The sequence below is a fragment of the Chrysemys picta genome, chromosome 7 (genome assembly GCF_011386835.1).
Source record: "Chrysemys picta bellii isolate R12L10 chromosome 7, ASM1138683v2, whole genome shotgun sequence".
NCBI lineage: Eukaryota > Metazoa > Chordata > Testudines > Emydidae > Chrysemys > Chrysemys picta.
Window position 1 is genome coordinate 56,357,746 of NC_088797.1, and position 25,251 is coordinate 56,382,996.

The window sequence follows — 25,251 nt, forward strand, 5'->3', positions numbered from 1 at the left end:
GCAAGACTATACCCAAAAGCACAGAAGACCTCTAGCAACGCTGGCACATTGAGGACATAGTAGGTCCTCAAAAAGAGAAAAGATGACAGGAAGTGCTCCCAGAAGTTGGGATCCTTGCAACACTCCTTCAGGCTACCATTTGCATCACTACTTATTACTTCATACTACAAGACAACCACCTACAAAGCCCATAAACTTGCTGCAACTAAAATTCCAATCATGTTCTCCTGTTCACAGAGAAAGGCAATGGGATGAAGGACATATCTGGATACTAACCTCGGGCTGACAGCTTTTTGGTGTTGATGATTTTTGCAGCATATTCCTGGGATGAATTTTTCTTCACACATCGGCGCACCACAGAAAAGGCTCCCCTAGAAGAAAGAGGGGGGGGGGCTGTGAAAATGAAAATAATAATGCAACAGGAACGATTTCCACCCCCAACTTAGACATGTCAAGTCAGCAAATAACGCAGAGGAAAAGTGTATACCCAAGTGCTTGGCTGCGGCCTCCTAGGGGCCTTAAGCAGGAAAGCACAAACAGTACACCATGGAGGGGAGGGGAGAAGAGAAGAGTGCAGAGACATAACATACAGGGGCTGAAGAACGAAAGAGTAGCCTAGAAGGTTGGAAACACTTCCGTAATGGTCTAGTGGCTGGAGAAGACAACTAGGAATTAGTTCTCCTAGGTTCTTGTCCCAGCTGGGCCACTGAATCACCGCAGCACTTTGGACGAGACACTAACTCTGCTACACTCATTTCTTTATCGGTGAACTAGGGATAAATACCTCTTCCCAGGGGGGCTGGCAGGCTAATAGTTGTTTGTAAGTTAACATTTTATAAATATGAATTATTATTGCTGCAACAGGCTGTAGGGAGAAGTGCACTGAGTGGCAGAACAGAAAGGGGAAGGATTCTTAGAAGAAAAGGGAGATGGCGTAAGAAAAAAAGGTGTAAGGAAAGACAGCCCAGGCCCTAAGAGGTTGTGGGGAAGAGGGAAAACCTGGAAAGTGGTCCCTACAGAAAAAATGGTGGGTAGAGAGAGACAAGAGAACAGGCTTGATGGAAGAAAAACTCAGGAAGGTCAGAAGGGTGAATAAGGGGAAGTTGACAGGGAAGTATCCAAACCTCTGAGTGGGGAACTAGGTCCCACCAGTCCCCAGAGAAGTCTGTACACTGGAACTAGAAACAAACCAGAACACTACAGCAGCCCCACAGAAAACTTAACCCATCAGAGAGGGTCTGGCCCTAGGCAACTAGGCCCCTCCCTACACTCCAGAGTCCTGACCCCTCCTCAGCTTCTGCTCCCACCCCCAACCTCTCCACATAAACCGAGAAACACTGCAAGCACCATTCCTTGGGCCAGGGCTGGGTGTTGAGACACAAGCTGCAGAAGCAGCCTAGGAATCCGTGTGGGGATGGGGCAAAGAGATGCAGCAGTGCCCAGAGATTGGTGCAGGGAAGGAGGGGGAAAGATGCAGCAGTACTCAGGGATGCATCAACACCCAATGATCCCATCCTGTATACTGCTGCATCACCTCCATGTCCCAAGAGCCCACTGCAGGTTTAGGTGTGTGTTTGGGGGCAGGGGAGTTGGGTGCAGCAGTGCCTGATCCCAAAACTGTGGAGGAGAGATCCCCTATACAGCCGCAGAACCTAGTCCTTCTGCAGGGCTGGGGGAGTATCTCAGGAGGAAGCCAGAGCTATAGCAGGGACAACTGGAGTGAGTGTCCCGGGTTATGGCTATCACCAGGATGGTTTGGGGGAGCAGGGTGCAGCAGCCCCAAGCAGTCCAAGTGCAGAGCTGGGGAGTAAGTCCTGGGGTACACAGCCTCACATGGTGCAGGGATGGGGAAACCCTGGCCTACAGCTACACCTGGGGTTGGGATGGGATGGGATGGGAGTAACCCCGGGGGGCAGCAGCCCCCACTCCCTGTGCAGAACGGTGACGAAGGGGACGCGGGAGGTCCTAGGGTGCAGCAGACCCTCCCGGTCCCACTGTAGGGGCGGCGGGGGCAGGATCCCCGGGTGTAGCAGACGCCAGCTGCCGGTCCCAGGACCAGGGCAGCAGGAGGACCCGGGAGCTCAGGGGCACCCAGTCCGGCACAGGAAGGTGGAGCGGGACAGCCAGGGTGCCGCAGCGGCTCCGGGGCAGGGCTGGGGAAGAGGCAGGCGGGCGGGGGCTCCCGGGCGGGCGGGAAAGGACGCAGGCGGAGGTCCCCGGGGCGTAGGGCCGGGCGGGCTCCGTACTTGCCGAGCTCCTCGTAGAGCTGGTAGTCGTCGGTGAAGCGGGTGCACAGGGCGGTGGTGGCCATGCTGGGCTGAGCTCAGCGCCACTCGGGCATGGGACTGGGCGAGGCGCGGGCTGCTGCCGGCCGACCGGCGCGGGCGGATCGCGCTGTCCTCGGGGCAGCCTCCTCCGGCGGCTGCTTGGCTCCCCGCGCCGCCCTGCACAGTCACCGCTCGCCAGGGAGGAGAAGGAGGCTGAGCCCCGCCAGCACCGCGAGATCTTACTGGGAGACACCCCCCGCCCGCCCCCTGCCTCCGCCCGGCCCTGGGGTGGGGCCGCGCCCTGGCGCTCGGGGCAAGCGGGGCGGTGCTGGGCCCCGGGGGCGCACGCGAGCCGCCGAGCCCCGTGTAGGCTGCAGCTGGAGAGCTACCCCCTTGCCTGACTGCGCGGGGAAAGGGGCTATAGACTGACACCCCCCCACCCCAGCACGGAGCAGGAGGAGACGCAGCGAAGTAAGCGGGGCGCGGGAGCCCCTCGCGTGCGCCTCCGACTCACAGCCAGAGCACCCCCAGCTCAGCAAGAGTCCTATGAGTGTGGATAGGGCGGCTACTGGGGGGCGGGAGGACATAAAGGAGGGAGCGGTAGTGAGGAGGAAATCAGCCCGAGAGCACCCCGCAGGCTGGCCGGGGCCGGGTCTGACCCCTTGTTGCTCCTAGGCACAGGGGCCGGTAGAAGTGCAGCCGGATAAACTTCCTGCATGCATCGAAAAGGGGAGGGCTGCAGCCTGAGATCCTTGCGCGGGGAACGTGCAATAGGGCGGACTGAGAGCTCCGCGCGGATAAATAAGGCTACAGGAGATTAACCCTTGCGTGCACCAAGAGAAGGGGAACTAGTGCAGCCTGACCCCACCATACGCAGATGGGGAAGAGGAAAACTGCAGTCTCTCCCTTCCCCTCTCCATGAGCCAATGGTGTGGGGAGAGGAAGGGGGAGTTAAGAGGGAGAAAACTACTGCTGCCTAACTCCTGCATGCACATAGAGGGTGGTACCTGCAGTCTGACAGATCTCCTATGAAGTGGGGATAACCCCTGCATGCCCTGTGAGGTGGAGAATATGCACCTAAAAAGGGGAACTGCACCTTGACATTGCTAGCTGCAGGCACCAAGGAGAAGGAACTACACTCTGATAAGAGAAACTGGGAGTGCTGATGTGAACTGGAAAATACATCCTGAGCAGCTAGCCCAGTATTCATAGACACACACTGGAAAGAGGAAAAAAACATTCGCTAGAGGGTGCTTTGTCTTGTTGATTACTAGCCTTACCCTGCACGTTCACTCACTCACTCACTCACACACACACTCACTGGTAGGTGTGGCTTGGTCCCACTAAGGTACCCTCCAAAGGACCAGCCTTGCACTCTCCAGGAAAGTAAACCAGACTCCATTCTGTCTCTGCAGTTTGTGCCATTCAGGAGATGCTTTCCATAGCAACTTTATAGGCAAGTTTATTTTCACCTCTCCTGTTAAAGGATTCTCTCTCTGAGTGATTGCCAATAAAAAATTCTTTGATTTATGACAAACCAAGTCTAGTTTGGAAATTGTGTTTTGGGGCAGTGGCAGGCCTAGCTGAAGAGGGCAGATGTTCTTTGGCCTCTCCAAAGAGCCAGGAAAAGGAGCATGTTACAGACACAGGGAGACCAACTCACCCTATCAGTATCGAGCATTAGTATTAAACTGATTTGAAGATTGAAAGCACTATAGAAATGCTAGGTATTATTATTGTATGTGAAAGGACCAGCAAAGAAGCCCTCTTCTATCATTCAGCAAAGTAACAGGAACGGATAGCAGCAGTGAACAGTTGTCTGACTGTATAGGGCTTATACAGCCTGTCTGAGCCTTCCAAGCTGTCAAGGCTGCTTCCCCACTTTGAACTTTAGGGTACAAATGTGGGGGCCTGCATGAAAACTTCTAAGCTTAACTACCAGCTTAGATCTGGTCCGCTGCCACCACTCCCAAATGCTAATTCTCTTCCCTGGGTAGCCTTGAGAGACTCTTCACCAATTCCCTGGTGAATACAGATCCAAACCCCTTGGATCTTAAAACAAGGAGAAATTAACCATCCCCCTCCTTTCTCCCACCAACTCCTGGTGGGTCAAGATCCAACCCCCTTGGATCTTAAAAACAAGGAAAAATCAATCAGGTTCTTAAAAAGAAGGCTTTTAATTAAAGAAAAAGGTAAAAATCATCTCTGTAAAATCAGGATGGAAAATAACTTTACAGGGTAATCAAACTTAAAGAGCCCAGAGGAATCCCCTCTAGCCTTAGGTTCAAAGTTACAGCAAACAGAGATAAACACTCTAGCAAAAAGGTACATTTACAAGTTGAGAAAACAAAGATAAAAACTAACACACCTTGCCTGGCTGTTTACTTACAAGTTGGAAATATGAGAGACTTGTTTAGAAAGATTTTGGAGAGCCTGGATTGATGTCTGGTCCCTCTCAGTCCCAAGAGCGAACAACCCCCCAAAACAAAGAGCACAAACAAAAGCCTTCCCCCCACCAAGATTTGAAAGTATCTTGTCCCCTTATTGGTCCTTTGGGTCAGATGTCAGCCAGGTTACCTGAGCTTCTTAACCCTTTACAGGTAAAAGGATTTTGGAGTCTCTGGCCAGGAGGGATTTTATAGTACTGTACAAAGGAGGGCTGTTACCCTTCCCTTTATAGTTATGACAGAAGCGTAGGCCACATAAATGATAGAAATAGAGCAAGGGCAAATATGGAAAACAGGCAGCGGAAATAGGACAATACAACAATAACGTTACAAAAAAACAACACAATGGAAAGGTGAGTAGGAAACCACAGCATGCCACACCTCCTATTGTGCCCACACTGACTGTGCTGGAAACCTGCTGACAAAACAGAATCATTTAAAGACCCACAAATTATCTTACCAGCCAGTGCCCCTCATTGAGACTGCCTAGTAGCTGGCCCTTTAGTGCTGAATGGAAGCTGCTGTTATGGCCCCATTCATCCACCAGGGTAGACCCTGTATATGATGGAAACTACTTCAAGCCAGGGGGTGCAGGAGCACCCCTAGTCCCAGCATCTATGGATCCAGCAGATGCACACCTAGTAACAGGTTTCTGTGGCCCAAATTCCATCAGATACACTCAGTGCAGAAGAGGTGGGCCAGCAAGAAGCACTTGATTCCCATAGTGCAATTATGCTGAACCTAGAACTTGACGTAAGTTGGAGCAGCTCAGGGGCTGCTTTAACTTATGTCAGCTAGCTCTGGTCTCTTGTATTAATTTAGATGGGACGTAATGCCAGTTGTGAATTGGTGTAGTACAGGCACACTTGAGCCTGTCCCCGCATCAGGGCATTTGGAGGCAGTTAGCAGAGGAGACGATTATGCCACTTTGTAGCTCCTGTATATCAAGTAAATTTTAGGGTGGACACTTAGGGCCCAGTCATACCACTTTGTATTGCATGAATGGTCAGGAGGAGAGAATTTGGGCTTGTGTGTTGGTCCTGGGGTCCTGCAGGAAGAAGAAAGAGGATTTAGGAAAAAGGGGTACAAACCACCACAAATGGATACAGCAGTGGGAAGAACATACCCCAAACCATGTATTAAGCTAGCAAATCTGAGCGTGGGAGCCCAACAATGTACAAAAGAGATCCAAACAATGCAGGTGGGATCTGGGGAGAGAGGGGCAACACCACAGTTAGCAGCATGCAGGGATGGAGAGGTCCAACATCAAGGTAAGGCTGCTTGCTTTTTTCCTTACTGTGAAGGAAAGGTAGAGAGATGGGAAAGAGACAGAGATGTGGAAAGACTCCTAATTCTTAGCACCTTATGAACGTAAAGTGGGCCAGGTTGTACTGGGTCACAGATGCAGCCAAAATAAATAAACAGAGGTGGATCTGACCTGGGTTCAGAGATAGAGCAAGCAAGGAAGAGAGGGCAAGTGAGATGGGAACCTGGGGAAGGAGGATACAGACAGAAAAGGGAGAGAGGAAAGGATAGCCAAGGGAGGAAAAAGAACAAGAGGTATAGAGCAAAAAAAAAAAGGGGGGGGGAAGGGGGCAGAGAGATGGAATAAAATATAAAGAATGAAAACGTTTTTTAAAAAGCCAGAAAGCTCTCCCTTCAGGTTAGAAAATGGTGTTGTTCTAAAGAATGTCATTATTTCTATTGCTGTAGCATGTGAGGACCCCAGAGAGATATTAGCATCCCTTTGTCTTAGGCACTGTAACAACAAACACAGAGACAGTCCTTGCCCCAGACAACTGCCAATCTAGATTTTGTTGAAAATCCATTGTCAGCTCATGATCTAGCACTATATTGAGAGTCCATTTTAAACCCTGTCTCTGACCCTAGCTATCGAAAGGAGGAGTTTGGAACTGGAAGGAAAGGATGAGAGTAGCAATGAGAGTGCAAAGAGAATGCTAACCTGCATCTTTCACCTCCTGGTCAGCTAAGTGCCTGCCAAACTTGCTAAGACCAACACTGGGACACATGCACCAGCAACTAGGCTGAGCTTCACTTCCCAGGCAATATCCAGAGATTAAAAACCCTATACATAGCAACTGTTCCATAAAGAAAGGGACAACCATTGACAGCAAAGGACATACTAGAAACCAGAAAACCTTCTGTAATGAGCAAGGGCAGTTTGGAGGGGAAAGAAGAGATACCAGACTCCAGGGATCAGAAGCAACTGATCTTGTCTTTAAACAAGGGAGGGGAAATGTAATTTTCTTTTAATTATAAGATAGTCACCGGGCCTGATTCAAGGCCCGCAGTGAAGTCAATGGGAACTTTTCCATAGATTTCAATGGGCTTTGGATCAAGCTCATCCAGTTAATAGGGACTCAGTGACTGAGCGCTGTGCTGATCCCACAAAACTAGGTGAGGAACAATAGCGAGAGGAGGGGTACAAAGGAGGATGTTTGCTATCCAAAAATGCTACAAGAAAAAGTGAGGCGTGGAGACAACAAAAGGAGACAGCAAATGTGGAATGGAAAGCTGAACATGTGTTCTACGCTGCCCAGGCTATGGGAGCAGATACCAGATTCCTGATTTTGAAGCTTGCATTAAGAGAGAAGTGCTGTATAAATTGAGTGACAGACTTAATTAAACCAAGTACCGAGTGGGAGACTAAATTATGGGTATAGAATTTTCAGAAGGAATCTAGGCAAAATGAAGCAGGAGGAGGGGAAGCAATATGGATAAGAGAGCATTGTGTCAACAGAAAGAAATATGAGTGTTCTGGCTGACACAGCAGAGTCTACTTGCATTGAGGTAAAGGATAACACTGCAATAAAGGGGAAGCTTGGATGGTGCCTGGACAGAATTATGTTGTAGAGACTAGAAAATATTTGTAGAGATAAAGGAGGCTTTTGAAAAGGGCTGTTCAGTGGTCATGGGGGATTTCAGCTAACAGATACTGGGCCATAACCTGTTCTCAGTTACCCCCATATAAAATCTGGAGACAATCCATTGCCTGTAGTGTAGTACTCCAGATTTACACTGGCTGGGAGGGCAGAATTTGGCCCACCAACTAGGAAAACAATAGTGGAAACTCTAAGGAGGACATGTTCCTGGAGATAGTACAGGTTTGCTTCCTTATACTATACCGTCAGCCAAATCAGGGATTAATCTGTGTTTAATAACTGGCACTGAGTTAGATACGATCAAACAAAAATATGTAAATCATCTAGGTCCTTATGTAAGGCCCACTGGAACCAATGGGAGCCTTTCCGTTGATTTTAATGGGTTTTGGCTCAGGTCCCAGGTACCCCCAGACCCTAATGTTAGGTTTGGAATGTTGATGAGTATCTGTGTGAAGAGCAGGAACATAAAAGCACTGGACCTTAGGAAAGCAGAGTGCAGGGCTACAAAACAAGCGAAAGGAAATTGGCTGGAATTCAACTCACAGTGGAAAATGGGAAAGTACAATATTTAGCTGTCAGGGAAGCTGCACACAGCAATCATTCTAGTAATATTAAACAAGCGAAAAGGGCAATAGGTACTAATGTGCCAAGCAGGGTGGTGCCAAGCTGTGTAAGAGATGAACAGCTGACATTAACAATGATAAAGAAACTGGGAAGGCTGAAGATGGAGCGAGAGAAACAAATGGGGGAAAATTAGGGGGAGCCAAGAAAAAGAAAGAGATAAGCAACAAATAAAAAAAAAATCTAAAACCCAGTGAAAGTATTTAAAATACACGTGTTTTAGTGTATCAGTCGCTGGAGAGGGACTTGAGGTTTTATTCATGCTCTGCTACAGACTCCTGGTTTGACCATGTCAAACTTTTCTGTGCCTCTGTTTCTCCTCCTTCCTTTTGTCTGTCTATTTAGGAAGCAAATTATTTGGGGCAGAGCCTGGTGTACAACACTGAACACGGTGGAGCCCTGCTCTTGGTAGGCTCTCTCGGCACCATTATAATAAATCCAGACAGAGGAGATACAAAATACTGAGCCATCTTACAAATGAGTGCTAAGAGCTTCTATTGAGGCATGAAAAGTAGTGAGTTTGCTTCTGTCTTTGCAGGGGAAGAGTGTGGAGGGCTGTCTTAATCAGGCACAGTTCCCCAGGAATGACAGCTGAGCCACAAAACTGATTCTAAATATATAGAGGGCAGATTTTGAGAATTGACTAGTCATTTCAGATGCCAAACTTGACTTTCAGAAAATGCTGAGAACCCACCAGAAAAATCAGGTTCCTTTAAGGTGTCTCAGGCTGGATACCCAAAAAGTGAGGCAGCCAAAATCACTACTCACTTCTGACAGTCTTGACCTGGGTAAATATAAGTGACTCACAGGTGTGGGTAACACACGTCCCCAAGCACAAAAGGAAGCGACCAAGGAAACAGAGGAACCTTTAAACAGATGAGTTAAAAAATTTTACATGAAAAACTCACTAGATTCTGGAGAGCTGGAAAGAGGCAATCATAGGAATAACCATATTAGAACATACCAATCAACAGTCCATCTAATTCAGTACCTTGTCTCCATTAGAGACTTATTCCAGATGATAAACGTGAAGGGGGAAAAAAATCAAACAAACAAGAGACCCAGAGAACACACCTACATATTTGTGCAATATTGTATCATGGAGGGGTATTTCCTCCTGTCCCCTCCCCAGCTGTTAATCAGAATATGCCCTGAAGCATGAGGATTGGTAGCACTTTTAATTTTAATCCTATCTTGTATCGGTGCAGATGCCATTCTGTTTCATGTCAATGCCTAATCCTTTTTTGATTCTTACTAAAGATATTTAAGTCAATAATATCCTATAGCATGGAGTGCCGCACATTAATTATATGGTTCATACAAAATACAATAACACTATAAATGTGTTCTGTTTTAATGTCACTGAGTGCTCATTAGTTCTCATGTTATGGGAGAAGGAAAACAGGCATGTCTGATCAGCATCCCCTGTTTTATATGCCTATACCATGGTGTTGCAAAGCACTGGAAGGGGCTCAAAGAAATGGGGAGGGGACTAACAGCTACTCTCAGGAATGTTTCCACCTCTGGTTGCTGTGAGTCTCCGTTTAGTTGCTGGGTTGCCCACTGGCTCCTGGGTGCTGGCTCTCCCCCTGGCCCTGCTGACTGCAGGACTCTTTTTACAAGGACTGGAATACAGGGCTCTTAGTAGAAGAGAAGTTTGTTTTTTTTCTCACCTCTAAGGGCTTGAGACTTTGGATTTCTTAAGTGAAGCTTGGATTCTGGCATATGAGATGGCCATCTTCACAATGAGTTTTGGCTCCCTGTGCTGCAACAAGCCTGCTGAATTCACCCTCTGCGCAGTGCTCCTATGTGGGACTTCAGGCAGCACATATCCAGGGACCTGAGGCCAGGGGCACCATTTTGGGGGGCAGCCCCCCCAAGTTTCATACCTGAGGTCTATTCACAGTGCACATCCTAGCCCCAGATGGAGCTTTTACCTGCAACACAGCTTGAGTGTGATATGTGATGAGTTTGGAAGCTGGGAGCAGCACAGCCTTTGGGGCAGGGAGTTCGTTTAAAGGCTTGTCATTAAAGTAAATTAAGGTTTGTTAGATGATCCTGAAAGCATTGTCAGGAACTCCAGTTAAAAGATAGGAAACAAAGGGTAGGAATAAATGGTGAGAATAGAGAGGGGTAAATAGTGGTGTCCCCCAGGGGTCTGTTCTGGGACAAGTTCTAGTCAACATATTGATAAATGATTTGGAAAAAGGGGTAAACAGTGAGGTGGCAAAATTACTTACGATAGTTAAGTCCACAGCAGACTGTGAAGAGTTACAAAGGGATCTCACAAAACTGGGTGACTGGGCAACACAATGACAGATGAAATTCAGTGTTGATAAATGCAAAGTAATGCACATTGGAAAACATAATCCCAACTATACATACATGATGGGATCTAAATAAGCTATTACCCGTCAAGAAAGATCTTGGAGTCATTGTGGCTAGTTCTCTGAAAACATCTGCTCAATCTGCAGTGGCAATCAAAAAAGCAAACAAAATGTTGGGAATCATTAGGAAAGAGATGGATAAGAAGACAGAAAATATCATATTGCCTCTATATAAATCCCTGATACTCCCACATATTGAATACTGCATGCAGATGTGGTCATCCCATCTCAAAAAAGATATATTGGATTTGATAAAGGTTCAGAAAAGGGCAACAGAAATGCTTAGGGATATGGAAGAGCTTCCATATGAGGAGAGATTAAAAAGACTGGGACTTTTCAGCTTGGAAAAGAGATGACTAAGGGGGATATGATAGAGGTGTATAAAATCATGACTGTTGTGGAAAAAATGAAAGGAAATGTTATTTACTCCTTCACATAATACAAGAACTAGGGGTCACTGAATGAAATTAATAGGCATCAGATTTAAAACAAACAAAAGAAAGTATTTCTTCACAGTCAACCTGTGGAACTCTTTGCCAGGGGAAGCTGTGAAGCCAAAACTATAACAGGGTTCCAATAAGAACTAAATAACTTCATGGAGGATAGGTCCATCAGTGGTCATTAGCCAGGATGGGCAGAGATGGTGTACCTAGCATATGTTTGCCAGAAGCTGGGAGTGACCGACCGGGGATCGATCATTTGATGATCGCCTGTTCTGTTCATTCCCTCTGAAGCACCTGGCATTGGCCACTTTTGAAAGACAGGATACTGGAGTAAATGGACCATTGGTTTCACGCAATATGGCCATTCTGATGTTCTTTAATAGAACCCCACTGTAACCCACAGAGCCCCACTCCCCTCCCAGAGCTGAGATTGAATCCAGGAGTCCTGACAGAGTTAGTAAAAAAGTAAGAATATACATTACAATTTTAAATCCAACCAGTGTCCCTTAAGTGACTTGCCACAAGATGTCAAAACATGTTAGTATTAGAGCTGAGTGGGTCTAATATTTATTTAATTTTCTTTCTTTTAGATAGGAATTAGATACAGGGCTCCTGTCAGCTAATTGCTAAGTTATCTGCCAGAAAACTAGAGTTTACAAGTGCCTAAGTAGCCTTGGAATCATGGTTAAAGTTGCGCCCCCCCCCCCCCCCATCTGAAGTGGCACCCCTGCCAGAGGCATAGTCATTTATGGGCATTTGGAGCAGATGGAAAGTCTGTTCTCGATTCCTAACACAAGCATGGCTGGCACTGGCAAAGCTGTGAGAGTCTCCCTGACAATCTCATTACATGTTTCTTGTCTTGGGAGGAATCTAGCCCTTCCATGGTATGAGTCAGCCATATCTGGCTCCCACACTGGTACATGACAGAGCTACAGAAAAAGGAGCAATGGTCTCAAGTTGTAGTGGGGGAGGTCTAGGTTGGATATTAGGAAACACTATTTCACTAGGAGAGTGGTGAAGCACTGGAATGGGTTACCTAGGGAGGTGGTGGAATCTCCATCCTTAGAGGTTTTTAAGGCCTGGCTTGACAAAGCCCTGGCTGGGATGATTTAGTTGGTGTTGGTCCTGCTTTGAGCAGGGGGTTGGACTAGATGATCTCCTGAGGTCTCTTCTATCCCTAATATTCTATGATACAGGAGAGGCTACATTAACTGTCAGCAAGAGTAGCCTTTGTGGCACCCTTTCTCAAGCTTTCAGCCTTGCTAAGGAAGGGACCGCTACTCTCTCCCTGCATCCTAAGCTGCAAACGCCACTGGCTACTCCCCTAACTGATTGATCCCATAGTACATTGATGCTTTTATTATACGGTAACTTTAAACAGCAGCTATATAAAACACCAAGGAGGCATAGTACAGCTGGACTACAGCAGTGCTTATCCCAAGTGGAAGTTCCTTGCTCTAGAGTGAGGATTCAAGTATTGCACTTAGAAAGATATCAAGCTTCCAGTCCTCCTTCCTCTGTCCTCTCATCCACAAACACGGTCAGTATCAATTGTTGATCAAGTCAGCAGCAGGAAACATTGCCCACCATTCACATGAATCTAAAATGAAGACAATCTCACACTTGCAAACACCAATCATGATTCATCCGATAACACTGCAGTTTGTGGGGGTGGGTGTTAAAATTACCCTCAACTGGACATAGTCTCAGATTGGTGCTGTCTCATCCCGTGGCTGGGCAAGTGTGAGGCAGATACTCCTACTATGTAGGTCAAGTGGAAAGGGTCCGTGTTTCTGGAGTGGAAGGCCCTAAAATCTGGACCTGGACCTGACCCTGAAGTCTCTTGCCATTGGATGGCAGCTAGATGAGGGTACAGTGGTGATGAAATACTGGCATGAAACGTTCTGAACACTCATCTTAAAATGGCCATCATGATGGAACGTTCAGTGGCTATTTTGAGATTCGTGTTGTTTGTTGTACCAAGATTAAGCCAATGCATTGGCTGTTATGTCAATGATTAACAGTGTGTGCTCACTCTATCATCTGAAGAACAGATATTGATAAAAAGGGTTCCACTTAGTGCCAGATATGGTGAGTTTTGTAATGTGGACATCTAACCATGGAGAAATAGTCTAATTTCACTTAGGCCACTGAACAACCAACATATGGTTTGGGTCACTATGGTCTGGATTCAACCCCATATTTAAAGATATATTGCTCCATAGATCTCTCACTCAACCCATCTCTGACCCCTTCCTCATATTGTCGTTCACTTATGGTACAAGCTGGTGCCAAGATCAATGCTTTCCGGGAGGTGCTCAGTGACCTCAGCTCCTGCTGGCTTAGGCAGCTGTTGAAGGCATTCTGGCTCAGACCCTTCAAGATATGCGGACGCCTATTTCAATGGAAATTAGGCACCTACATATCATTTGAGGATCTGAGCTTCTGCGCCTTGCAGGATAGGGCCCTGGAGCCCCAATCCTGCAGTGAGTTCTGGGCAGGCAGACTCCTGAGTTTGTGCCGAGCCCCAGGATAGTCAGTGGAGATCCCTGGGGGCTCAGGATCTGCCCACCTAGAGCTCACTACAGGAGTAGGGCCTTAGCTTACTATCTCCTCAGGGCAGAGACTCCATCTTAATCTGTTTTATAAAATGCTATGAACAGCTTTGCAGGTATAAAACAGACATGAATAAATATTAACTGCATTCATTTCCAATTCCTCATACCCACTATGGGATTTTAAACCACAATTGAGTTATTTAAGATTTTTTTTTTTTTAAATAATACATGAAAAAAGTCATAGGTTTTTACTGTCTTCCAACTCTAAACTATCTTAATGGAATTTCATCAAGCTTGAGATGTTTCAGAGAAAAAAGGATTATTTTTGCCAAAGTTAACAACTGAAACATGGGTTTTGAACAGAAACCCCTTCCTAAACCTTAACTGGAGTGTTCAGAGGAGGCCAATATAACGCACTAAATGGAATAATCCTTCAACAGCTATAAATATGGAGTCTTTTTCCTCTGGGACAGTGATTCAAACGTGGCTGAAAGGCCATGACAACCTACTGTTCATTGTGCTGTGAAATGCATTTCATAATATCAGTCCACTCCCACATCAAACACCACTGCCACAGCTAGTGGGCCTCTGCTGGCAGCTTCAACAGACAGCAAAGGACTGGGCAAAAGTGGTCCCTCCAGATCAGGGCCAAGACACAACAGGCAGTGGAGCACATGTGGAAAATTGGCACTACCACTGCCCATGCACTATCTGCAGATGAATAAATATAGAGGCCAATAGGCCATCACTCTCCAAGGCTATCCAGCCAGCACCTTTCACCAGCCCTAAACTCTAAAGATCCATTAATGGAAGATCTTGGTTTTCGTTTCCTCTGAATCCCCGTGATCCAAAACTGCATCTCCTCTGTATAAACATTGACTTGGTTTTAAAATGTCAAGGTCATGTCTAAAGGAGCTGGCATAGCCCTTCCTCTGTGAGACAGCCAGATTAACATTTATGCATTGTTAAAAAAAATAAATACGTTAACCAAAGCTGCCTGAGTGTTTATGCGAGGAGAGACACAGTGTGCATGACTCTTCAAAGAACATTGGCAGCAATTTCCTACCCTGAGTAAAATAAATTAATTAATTAACACACACATCCTGTTAAACATCAAACGAATATTTGGCTCCAGAGAACAATCTGAGAGACAGGCCCTGCGACTGTTTACAAACAGAGGCTAAGCCAACAAATGCAGCAAAAAGGTAGCTGGGATTACAGTTCTCTGTGAACTAGCCTTTCCAGTTTATCGGGGGTTCAGTTATTCACCTATGTGACAGGTACTAGTCAAGCAGACAGGGAAAGGTACATTTCGTTGACTTTAATGTGCCTAAGTAATGATAATATAGTGCTTCACAAACATTCACTGTTAATCCCCACAACACCCATGGGAGAAGGGTAGTTAGTGAGGCAGAGAGAAGTGCAGGAACCTGCCCAAGGCCACAGAGCAAGGCAGTGGCAGAGGAAGGCTTAGCACTCAGTGTCCTTGCTCAGACACAAATAGCCAGAGATGGTCACCTAGTTGTCCTTACTCTAAGGCACTAAGGCTTCCCACTCTCACCAGATTTCCATCAACTCCAACTGCCATCTAGGATTGAAAACTCACTGGCCTTGGGCTCCTAGCCAGGCTCCTGACGCACTTTTTTGTGGAGTGACTGCACATTTTATTTCTTCCTGAGTCTCCTTCTGGGCATATTTCGCATCTTGTTAATAAAAATAAACTGCAAAAGGAAAAAAAACAAAAAAGATAGTTCTTGACAGGTTAAAAACATTACATCCAGGAGCTGTAATTCTGGGTTGGGATCCCCATTAAAAAGCCACCACTGTGACCTCTGCAGTGACAAGGACTTCCTCCCAGTGAAGGGCAGAAAGAACGTGCACCTGACTCTGCTGGAACACAAATATTTGCTCAATCAAAATGCCTCAAAATATTTAAAGGAGCTTCTATGCCGGAGAAGAGGGTATTATTTCAATGTTAAGTGTCCCTTTGGTATGGAACAAAGGCTCTCACAAACGCTGTCTCATAGCTACAGAATAAGGTCTCACCAGACCAGGAAATTGTTTCTGGAGTATTTGCAAATCACAGAAGTGCATATGGATGAAGTGGGACCCTAGTTCCACTCACACAGATGTGAATGAGCTCTTGATATGTGCAGATATGTGTGTGTGTATAGCTGGGAGTAGGACAATCTATATACACAGGTGCAGTGGAGCCCTGAACTGTGCTCATCAAGAGGAAGGAAGTTTACACTTGTGCAAGAATTATGGCTCCAGAGGAAGGGCTTTTGTATTGGTATGGGCCAGCCTTTGTCCGTGTTTTGGCTCTGCAGCATGGTGGAATGGAACCTGCACTCTGAGGTTTTTGGTGGTTTCAGCACTCAGTTATCAATCATTCCCATGAGAAGAGCCACTTTCTCACACAAAAAGAAGAACAGGAGTACTTGTGGCACCTTAGAGACTAACAAATTTATTAGAGCATAAGCTTTCGTGGACTACAGCCCACGAAAGTAGAGCATAAGCTTTCGTGGACTACAGCCCACGAAAGCTTATGCTCTAATAAATTTGTTAGTCTCTAAGGTGCCACAAGTACTCCTGTTCTTCTTTTTGCGGATACAGACTAACACGGCTGCTACTCTGAAACCTTTCTCACACAAGCTGCACTTGACTGGTGTAATAAAACCAGCACCACAAATATCTTCTTTAGAGATTTCACTTGCTTTTGGCAGTTACTAAAAGCTCAATCTTGTAAGGAGCTAAGTGCCCTCAGCTACCAGGAGTTGACACTACTCAACTCAGCACCTCCCAGGAGCTGTGTGCACGTGGCTGAATCTCCAAAACAAATAGTCCGTTTTGGTTGGTTCTAGCGGTGTGAGAAGGCAAAGGCTCCCTCTTCTGGAAGAGACGTGCCACTGGCTGCTCTAGCACTTCAGGAAAATTGAAATTAAACTCAGTGCCTGAAGCCAGTCAGTTTCAGCTGGTTTTTATTCTTCTTCCATTCAACTTCTGGTTCTTTTCCTGCCAGGGGCTTGCACCCAGAGTCCATTCATGCTGGGCACAGAAACCCAGTCTTGGTCCTTTGCCAAGCAAGTGATCACATAGCAGGAGTCCTCTTTCTAGCTGACATGTTAGTTTAGGTGGGCTTTTAAAAACGCATTTGTATTGATTTTTACTTAACTAATAAAATATGACACTGAAAAGGGTATTACAGTTCATGAGTCAGAACTTGGACAGAATATACTGCGGGCATGCATGCTGCTCCTGATGGCTGCTCCATTTCTCTCACCACAAGATGGGCAAGTGGTGCTTAGATTGTATCTATAGATGCATCTCCATATTTGTGTCAAACACTCCTGGAGTTCCCCAAGCCATAGAGGTGATAGTTTCTTCAGGCTGTCTCTTAAATCTGTTATTCAGAAGGTGTTTTCCCTGGTTCCAATGAGTTATGCACCTCTTAGCAGCTGAAAGGGGTTGTTTAGCTTTTTCTTTTTAATATCTATTTGTCAAGATCCAAACCAGACAGGCTACTGAACACAATTTGTGGGGCATGCACACTCTAAGCATTCATCCAATTTTACTGTCAGCTACACTACTCCATGAGATTTGGATCTTTCTGTATTCCCATTTTACATGGTAGAAAGGGCTGTTTTGCACAGGCGCTGGCATGGGGCTCATGTATTCTGTGCCTCCTCTTAGGTGCTGTGTACATTCTGTACATAAAACTTAACCATATTTGTTTGCATCTGGTCTAGATGCTGCTGCTGGGTCAAACTATAGGCAGGCAGAATTCCCAGAGAAGTCAATGGAAGTTTTGTCAGCAGTGGGTTTGGCACTTGCTTGTGTTTGTTGATGCAGCTCCCCGTGGCAAACATCCCCATTATTCTTCTATGACCCCTAATCCCCAACATAGGCTGAGGCCCTCCAGGTGCCTGCCCCATTTGGAGAGCAGTGGTGAACGGGGCTGCAGCCTGCAGTAGTCCCAGTGAGAAGAGAGAACGCCAGTGCGGAGGATGGCAGCAGAGGTGGAGGCATGCCAGGGGTGTGCACGAGAAATGCTGCAGCAGCATTGACAGGGAGTTTGCAGGCATAGAAAACACTGGAGGAGATGCCAAGGTTACAGTTAAGGCAAATGGGAAGTAGGAATGGAGGAAGGAGAGAAAGTCCCTGAGCACAGGCTCAATCCTGCTCCCACAGATGACAGTAGGAGCAAGCGTAGGCCCTGAGGCTTTAAAGAGAGGTCATGAGGGAAGAGGGTTAGAACTGCCGGTTGTACCAATGCAAATCAGGGTTTACAAACCGAGGGCCGGTCCTGACAGCTACTGAGCATCTCCTGCCCCCAAGTCCCCGCAAGTCCTGCAGCGGGACCAGAAGGCCTGCAGCCCCATCACAAGAACAGCTAAGCACCGTGTGAGATCTGGACCCAAATCAAATCAGCTGATATTCTGTGTCCTTAACAACGTAGGTCATCATAAAGCAGGGTTGCAATGGCTAGGCTGGTGGTGGTGGCTAAAATTGGATACTACAAGTTTGGTGTCACCAGCCAGGCTACTTAAGATACCTAGCACAGAATCATCTAGTGGAGAGAAGTGATCATTACATGGAAGAGCCACTACAGAACTGAAAGTGGATGAAAACTATCAATTAATATTAACAGCAAAAGTTAACTGTCATGCAATGTGCAATGTTAAGGTTGAGCCATTTGGCTCGGCAGTCTTCCCCCAGAAACATTTTAAAGCAATATGAGCTTTTGTTCCATCTAGAAAGTACAGATTTAGACGACAAACCATCGGGACACCTCTGTAGGGACAACTTTGTCCTGCAGGGATGGACAGAGCACAGGAAACTGATACATTTGTTAATGTAATGGGTACAATGCCGTTTTTTAACCTGACACTATACTGGAATACAGGCATAGTTAGAGAGTATGGGCAAATTAATAACGGGCCAAAATGATGACTGCTCTGTCTGGAAGACACCCGGGGAATGACCTCCAGCTGAGACAGTTCTAGCACAGCAAATCAGCTTGAGCCCAGGAGAGGTCCCCTTCTAGCTCACCTGGTTCCTGCATGTCCTGAGAGGCTCAAGGACAGTCTGTAGGACACAAGCCATCCAATTGGGGATTTAACTGGCTCTTTTTGATCTAGTGTCCAGCCACCAATGAGGAGGCTCAGAGATCTCAGCCATGATATGCTGGCATGTTAAATGGACACTCCTGCTATATGTAAGAGGATATTAAGCAAACCTTCCCCTCCAGTCTGCAGCGGAATTAAGGCCACATCCAGTTATTTACAGTCTTTAATCCTAAAGGGCTTAATTACAGAGCTAATGGAGACAATGTACTTTCCTCTTAAGGAGCAACCAATCTAAATTACTCTCACCTCACCTCCTGGAGACAGCTTTGTTTTCAGCCAAGGTGTTTGAGAGGTATATTAAATAAGCTACACTCCTCCCAGCTCATGTCTCCTCCCGCTCTGGGCATTGTGCCTCCTATCACACTGTTCTCTATGCCTGCAACACTCTCCCTGTGATAATCTGGCAAATGCCCTCCCTCTTCTGATCCCTCCCTCTAACTCACCTCCTTCACAGAGTGTCCCAGAACCATCCCCTCTGTGGAATTGTCCCTGGATCCTGTCTTGTGCAGGCTGAGCTCCTTGGGGAAGGGATTGAGACTGTGCTAATACACATTTCATAGCAATGAAATAGTAGTAGTGTTACTAATCTTCAGGTCCCCAACAGGCAAGACTCCCAAGTCAATGGAGATCTGCACAAGAAAGGACAGAGTAAAAGCTGGGTTCTCCATATTCTCCTGCATTTCCATGAGTTGAAGGTAGTTACAAAGCAAACTTTAGACTGAATACCTAAACAATCTGAGTCTCAAGGACATTTATCAGAATGTGGACTTATCTCAAAGTACAATGGTGAAACCCCCGCTCCTGAATCATTTAAGAGTGAACTGGAAAAATCTCCCTGAATAGACTGAGGAAAATCCTTCACTGAACAAGATAACAGATAACGCCTTTCCAACTCTAATTTCTATGAGCCCAGTGAAGACATTCCTAATGTCACACACACATACAAAGACCCTGCAGAGGGCAAAAGAGGAAGATAAAGTGTAAGTACCCCCAGGCTCTTAATGTAATCTAACATAATCCAATGACTCTGGGCTGTGTTAGACAGGTCAGACTAGATGATCACCGTGGTGCCTCCTGACCTTGGAATCTAGGATCAATCCCACCTGGTGCCACAGGCAGAGAGTGGGAATCGGAACAGGACAAAGGTGTTGTTCTGCGCCACAGGGACACAGCCAGCACCGTGCCCATTGGCCAGGCGCACTGAGTCCAGGATCGGGGTGGCAGAGTCACAGCCCGAGAGACTGCGAGGGAGAACTGGCTGTCTGGAGTGCACTGCGCTGTCACTGGAAGGCAGGTGACAGCACTTAAGTCTGGAAATGAGGGGTCCTCAGCTGGTGTGAGGTGTATATGGTGTACAGAGCCGTTGCCAGTCTCTCCATCTAGGGTCATACCAAACTCAGTGCAGAAAGGGAGCAGGACCATAGGCTATATGGGGACTGGAATATCTCCAAGGGCACTGGGAGTCACCATTTGGTAGGTGCCGTGCCAGGATTAGGTAGGGTGTTTTACAGCAATGGAGCTTTTGCCCAGAAGAGTTAATATTCTAGATAAGGCCAACATGTGAAGCGACAGTTAATGCCCGAAGAGGCAGGGACAAAGCGACAGGTACTGTCACAATGGTCACGTGAATTGTATTAGCACCTGAACTTCACACGGTATGTGTGTGTGTGATGTAGCATTTTCAAACTGGGAAGTGAGTAGATGCCTGGGGAAGCCAGGTAGAAAGAAGTATGGCAGCCAGGCAGAGGGAGGTCAGGGGAGGATGCGAGGCACCCAAGCCTCAGGTATGCAGTGGGGAACATGTAGGAGTTTGAGCTTCCACAAGGTGCTAGAGGGTGGGAAGAGGAGGAGATGTTGACATGGTGGGGTGGAGTAATGTTAACAGCAAGGACTGGACATGTGCGGAACAGTGCTAATGGTGTGGCTCTGCCCCCTTTAGAGCCTATAGGCAGGTCTGTAAGTCCATCACTGCCTCTGAGATCACAGACCTGGCTCTTTAGTTCCAGTAGTAGACGTACATGGTTTTAGATAGAAACCAATGCTGTCCACAGTCGATGCCCTTGGACGGGGCTGTCTGGGGACTGAATTTGGGGTCCCTAGCTGCTCCCACAATAGGCAAAGACCTATCTGAAGTCCAGCTGGCCAGAGGCTGCAAGGGATGTGGTTATTAGAGTCACTGGCTTTAGCATGCTCAGATGCACCAGTGTTGCCATAGTAACCAAGATTCACCCTGTCACTGGGGGTGTAGCAACAGCTTGGCCCTTCCCACTCCTCTCGGGAAACACAGGGCGGCCTGTCCTGGCTCTGGTGGCTGCACAGATACTGAGGCTTTTGGAGCATCCAGGGCTGGCATGAGAGCAGAGATGAAGAGGAACTGGCCTGGGCCCCCTTGGGTCAGTGGCCTCCTAGGTCCCATCTGTGGAAGGGGAAGGCATCCCAGTGTCTGTGGCAGGCGATTCTTTGGTTTAGGATCTTAAACCAGCTTGATCAGCCAAGACACCCTCCTCAGCCCTGACTAGCCAGAGCGGAGTGTGAAGCTGTTAAGCACTCCCCCCACTCAGACAAGGCTGAGAGCTAACAGGCTGTGGAGGGACAAGGATGTCTCTGAAGATCTCTGCTTGCTATCAGCAGGGAGGGGTGAGGGGGACTGCTGTGACACAAGGGCCACTCCCTCCTCCCATGCCGGCAGCTCCAGAGGGGAAGTTAGCCTCAGGGTAGGGTGACCAGATGTCCTGTTTTTAAAGGGACAGTCCCATTTTTGGGGACTTTTTCTTATATAGGCGCCTATTACCCCCCATCCCCATCCCATTTTTTCACAGTTGCTATCTGGTAACCTTGCCCCAGAGGCATGCTTGCCCAGGGGACTGCTTTATTCTAGCTAGGGGTGAAGTGTCCTCATCACAGAGCAATGGGAAAGGGGCTACTTTCCCGGGAGCAGGGGCAATACCCAGCCAGCTAACCTGGCAGGGAGAACAGGTACTGAGCACCATCTGATGAGAGCCCTGCACCCAGCAGCATCTGTCCCTTCAATCCCAACCCCCAGCAGCTAAGAACCGTTCTGGGTCTGAGAGACCCGTAAACAGTGAGACCATTACACGAGTGTGGTAAGGGCTTTGGGCTCCCCCGCAACCCTCACTCACCCATTCAAAGCCACAGCAGCCAGTACAGGAGGCCGCAGGCACTCCCAAGCCACCTGGGTGGTGTGTGTGACGGATGCTCCACAAGGAGTGCAACAGCCCTTTGGCCCCTGGGAGGGGAGCAAGGAGAGCTTAACCACGAGATCTTGCATGATCTAAAAAATAAAAAGCAGTCATATAAAAAATGGAAACTAGGACAGATTACAAAGGATGAATATAGGCAAACAACACAGGGGCAAGATTAAAAGGCAGAGGCACAAAATGAGATCAAACTGGCTACGGGAATAAAGGGAAACGAAGACTTTTTATCAATACATTAGAAGCAAGAGGAAGACCAAGGACAGGGTAGGCCCACTGCTCAGTGAGGAGGGAGATACAGTAACAGGAAACTTGGAAATGGCAGAGATGCTTAATGACTTCTTTGTTTCAGTCTTCACCAAGAAGTCTGAAGGAATGACTAACTAAGGGCTGGTCTACACTGGGGGTGGGATCGATCTAAGATACGAAGTATCTAAGATTGAATTACCTGGGGTCCACACGGGACGGGATCGACAGCCGCGGCTCTCCCGTCGACTGCGCTACCGCCGCTCGCTCTGGTGGAGTTCCGGAGTCGATGGTGAGCACGTTTGGGGATCGATATATCGCGTCTTAACGAGACGCGATATATCGATCCCAGATAAATCGATTGCTACCCGCCGATACAGCGGGTAGTGAAGACGTACCCTCAGTGAATGCTAATGGGAAGGGGGTAGGTTTAGAAGATAAAATAAAAAAATAAAAAAAGATTAAAAAAAAAATCACTTAGAAAAGTTAGATGCCTGCAAGTCACCAGGGCCTGATGAAATGCATCCTAGAATACTCAAGGAGCTAATAGAGGAGGTATCTGAGCCTCTAGCTATTATCTTTGGAAAATCATGGGAGACGGGAGAGATTCCAGAAGACTGGAAAAGGGCAAATATAGTGCCCATCTATAAAAAGGGAAATAAAAATGACCCAGGAAATTACAGACCAGTTAGTTTAACTTCTGTGCCAGGGAAGATAATGGAGCAAGTAATTAAGGAAATCATCTGCAAACACTTGGAAGGTGGTAAGGTGATAGGGAATAGCCAGCATGGATTTGTAAAGAACAAATCATGTCAAACCAATCCGATAGCTTTCTTTGATAGGATAATGAGTCTTGTGGATAAGGGAGAAGCGGTGGACGTGGTATACCTAGACTTTAGTAAGGCATTTGATACGGTCTCGCATGATATTCTTATAGATAAACTAGGCAAATACAACTTAGATGGGGCTACTATAAGGTGGGTGCATAACTGGCTGGATAACCGTACTCAGAGAGTAGTTATTAATGGTTCCCAATACTGCTGGAAAGGTATAACAAGTGGGGTTCCGCAGGGGTCTGTTTTGGGACTGGCTCTGTTCAATATTTTAATCTACGACTTAGATATTGGCATAGAAAGTATGCTTATTAAGTTTGCAGATTATACCAAACTGGGAGGGATTGCAACTGCTTTGGAGGATAGGGTCATAATTCAAAATTATTTAGACAAATTGGAGAAATGGTCTGAGGTAAACAGGATGAAGTTTAACAAAGACAAATGCAAAGTGCTCCACTTAGGAAGGAACAATCAGTTTCACACATACAGAATGGGAAGAGACTGTCTAGGAAGGCGTATGGCAGAAAGGGATCTAGGGGTTATAGTGGACCACAAGCTAAATATGAGTCAACAGTGTGATGCTGTTGCAAAAAAAGCAAACATGATTCTGGGATGCATTAACAGGAGTGTTGTGAGCAAGACACGAGAAGTCATTCTTCTGCTCTACTCTGCGCTGGTTAGGTCTCAACTGGAGTATTGTGTCCAGTTCTGGGCACCGCATTTCAAGAAAGATGTGGAGAAACTGGAGAGGGTCCAGAGAAGAGCAACAAGAATGATTAAAGGTCTTGAGAACATGACCTATGAAGGAAGGCTGAAAGAACTGAGTTTGTTTAGTTTGGAAAAGAGAAGACTGAGAGGGGACATGATAGCAGTTTTCAGGTATCTAAAAGGGTGTCATAAGGAGGAGGGAGAAAACTTGTTCACCTTAGCCTCTAAGGATAGAACAAGAAGCAATGGGCTTAAACTGCACCAAGGGAGGTTTAGGTTGGACATTAGGAAAAAGTTCCTAACTGTCAGGATGGTTAAACACTGGAATAAACTGCCTAGGGAGGTTGTGGAATCTCCATCTCTGGAGATATTTAAGAGTAAGTTAGATAAATGTCTATCTGGGATGGTCTAGACAGTATTTGGTCCTGCCATGAGGGCAGGGGACTGGACTCGATGACCTCTCAAGGTCCCTTCCAGACCTAGAATCTATGAATCTACGAATCTATAACAATGCTACCTCTGTTAAGTGTTGCATTTTGCCTTTACAGATGCAACCTTGAGATCTCAGCCGTCCATGTTATCACTGGCCAAGAGGCTGCAAAGAATCAGGAAGAGGCCACGTAGAAGCAAAGAGGACATGCTGCACGAAGTCATCAACAGTACCTTAATGAAAATCAAAAAGTGCAGGAGTGGCGGGAGAGTGAAAGGAGGGTCCGCCAGCAGAATGTGGATCGCTGGCACCAAAGCACAGAGCATGGAGCGGCTGATAAGCATCATGGAGTGCCAAACGGACTCGATCCAGGCGCTCGTAGCCATGCAGGCGGAGCACTATCGCGCCACACCCCCCTGCAGCCCTTGTCACAAAACTCTTTTCCTTGTGCCCCCATGTCACCTCCAACCCATTTTCCCCAACATCCAGGTTCTTATCGCCACCCACTGCCACCTGTAGCTTCACCACCCAGTCCTGAAAACTACGACCCTTACCCACTGCACTCAACCCCCATCACCATGCAGTATAGCCAGCCTGAAGTGCAGCACTCATTGCACAGCACTCCAAACAGGAAGGCTGAGTATGATAACAGGACATATGCAAATCTGTGATTGTACCGTTCCCCACCTCACCCCCTTAACCTTTCTGTTTCCCAAGCAGTTGTGTTTCTTTTCAATAAATGCATTTTCTTTTCAATAAATGGATTTTTTTGCTTTGAAAACATTCTTTATTATTGCATAACATAAAAGATACCTTAGTCCATGAAAGCAACAGGCACTGCAAGTCAGTTTATCATATGTAGCAAACACAGATTACTACTCACATTGGAACCACTAAACTTCACTCCCATGCAGTGTACCAAACATTACTGATGGCTTTCAGCCTCAAATTGCTCCCTCAAGGCATCCCTAATCCTTGCAGCCCCGCGCTGGGCCCCTCTAATAGCCCTGCTCTCTGGCTGTTCAAATTCAGCCTCCAGGTGTTGAACCTCCGAGTTCCATGCC

At 46.9% G+C, this 25,251-nt stretch overlaps 1 protein-coding gene and 1 long non-coding RNA gene across 51 annotated transcripts in view; one reads left to right on the forward strand and one right to left on the reverse strand.

The window, feature by feature from the left end:
• Positions 1 to 2,510, reverse strand: part of CAMK2G (calcium/calmodulin dependent protein kinase II gamma) — a 164,769-nt gene extending 162,259 nt beyond the window's left edge. For 49 of the 50 annotated variants that reach the window (XM_042850156.2, XM_065551544.1, XM_008171395.4 and 46 more), the window contains exons 1-2: positions 2,247 to 2,458; positions 277 to 371 (exon numbers count right to left, since the gene is read on the reverse strand). In XM_042850156.2, coding sequence (XP_042706090.1) covers positions 277 to 371; positions 2,247 to 2,311 — 160 coding nt within the window. In that variant the 5' untranslated portion in view covers positions 2,312 to 2,458. Of the gene's footprint in view, positions 1 to 276; positions 372 to 2,246 lie in introns of all 50 variants that reach the window. The other variant, XM_065551541.1, reaches the window with a different exon arrangement.
• A 41-nt stretch (positions 2,511 to 2,551) lies between these two features.
• On the forward strand, positions 2,552 to 24,947 carry LOC135972686 (uncharacterized). The gene is made up of 2 exons (XR_010589165.1): positions 2,552 to 2,738; positions 24,306 to 24,947. It is a non-coding gene; the product is annotated as an uncharacterized LOC135972686 (long non-coding RNA).
• Positions 24,948 to 25,251: the final 304 nt, after the last annotated feature.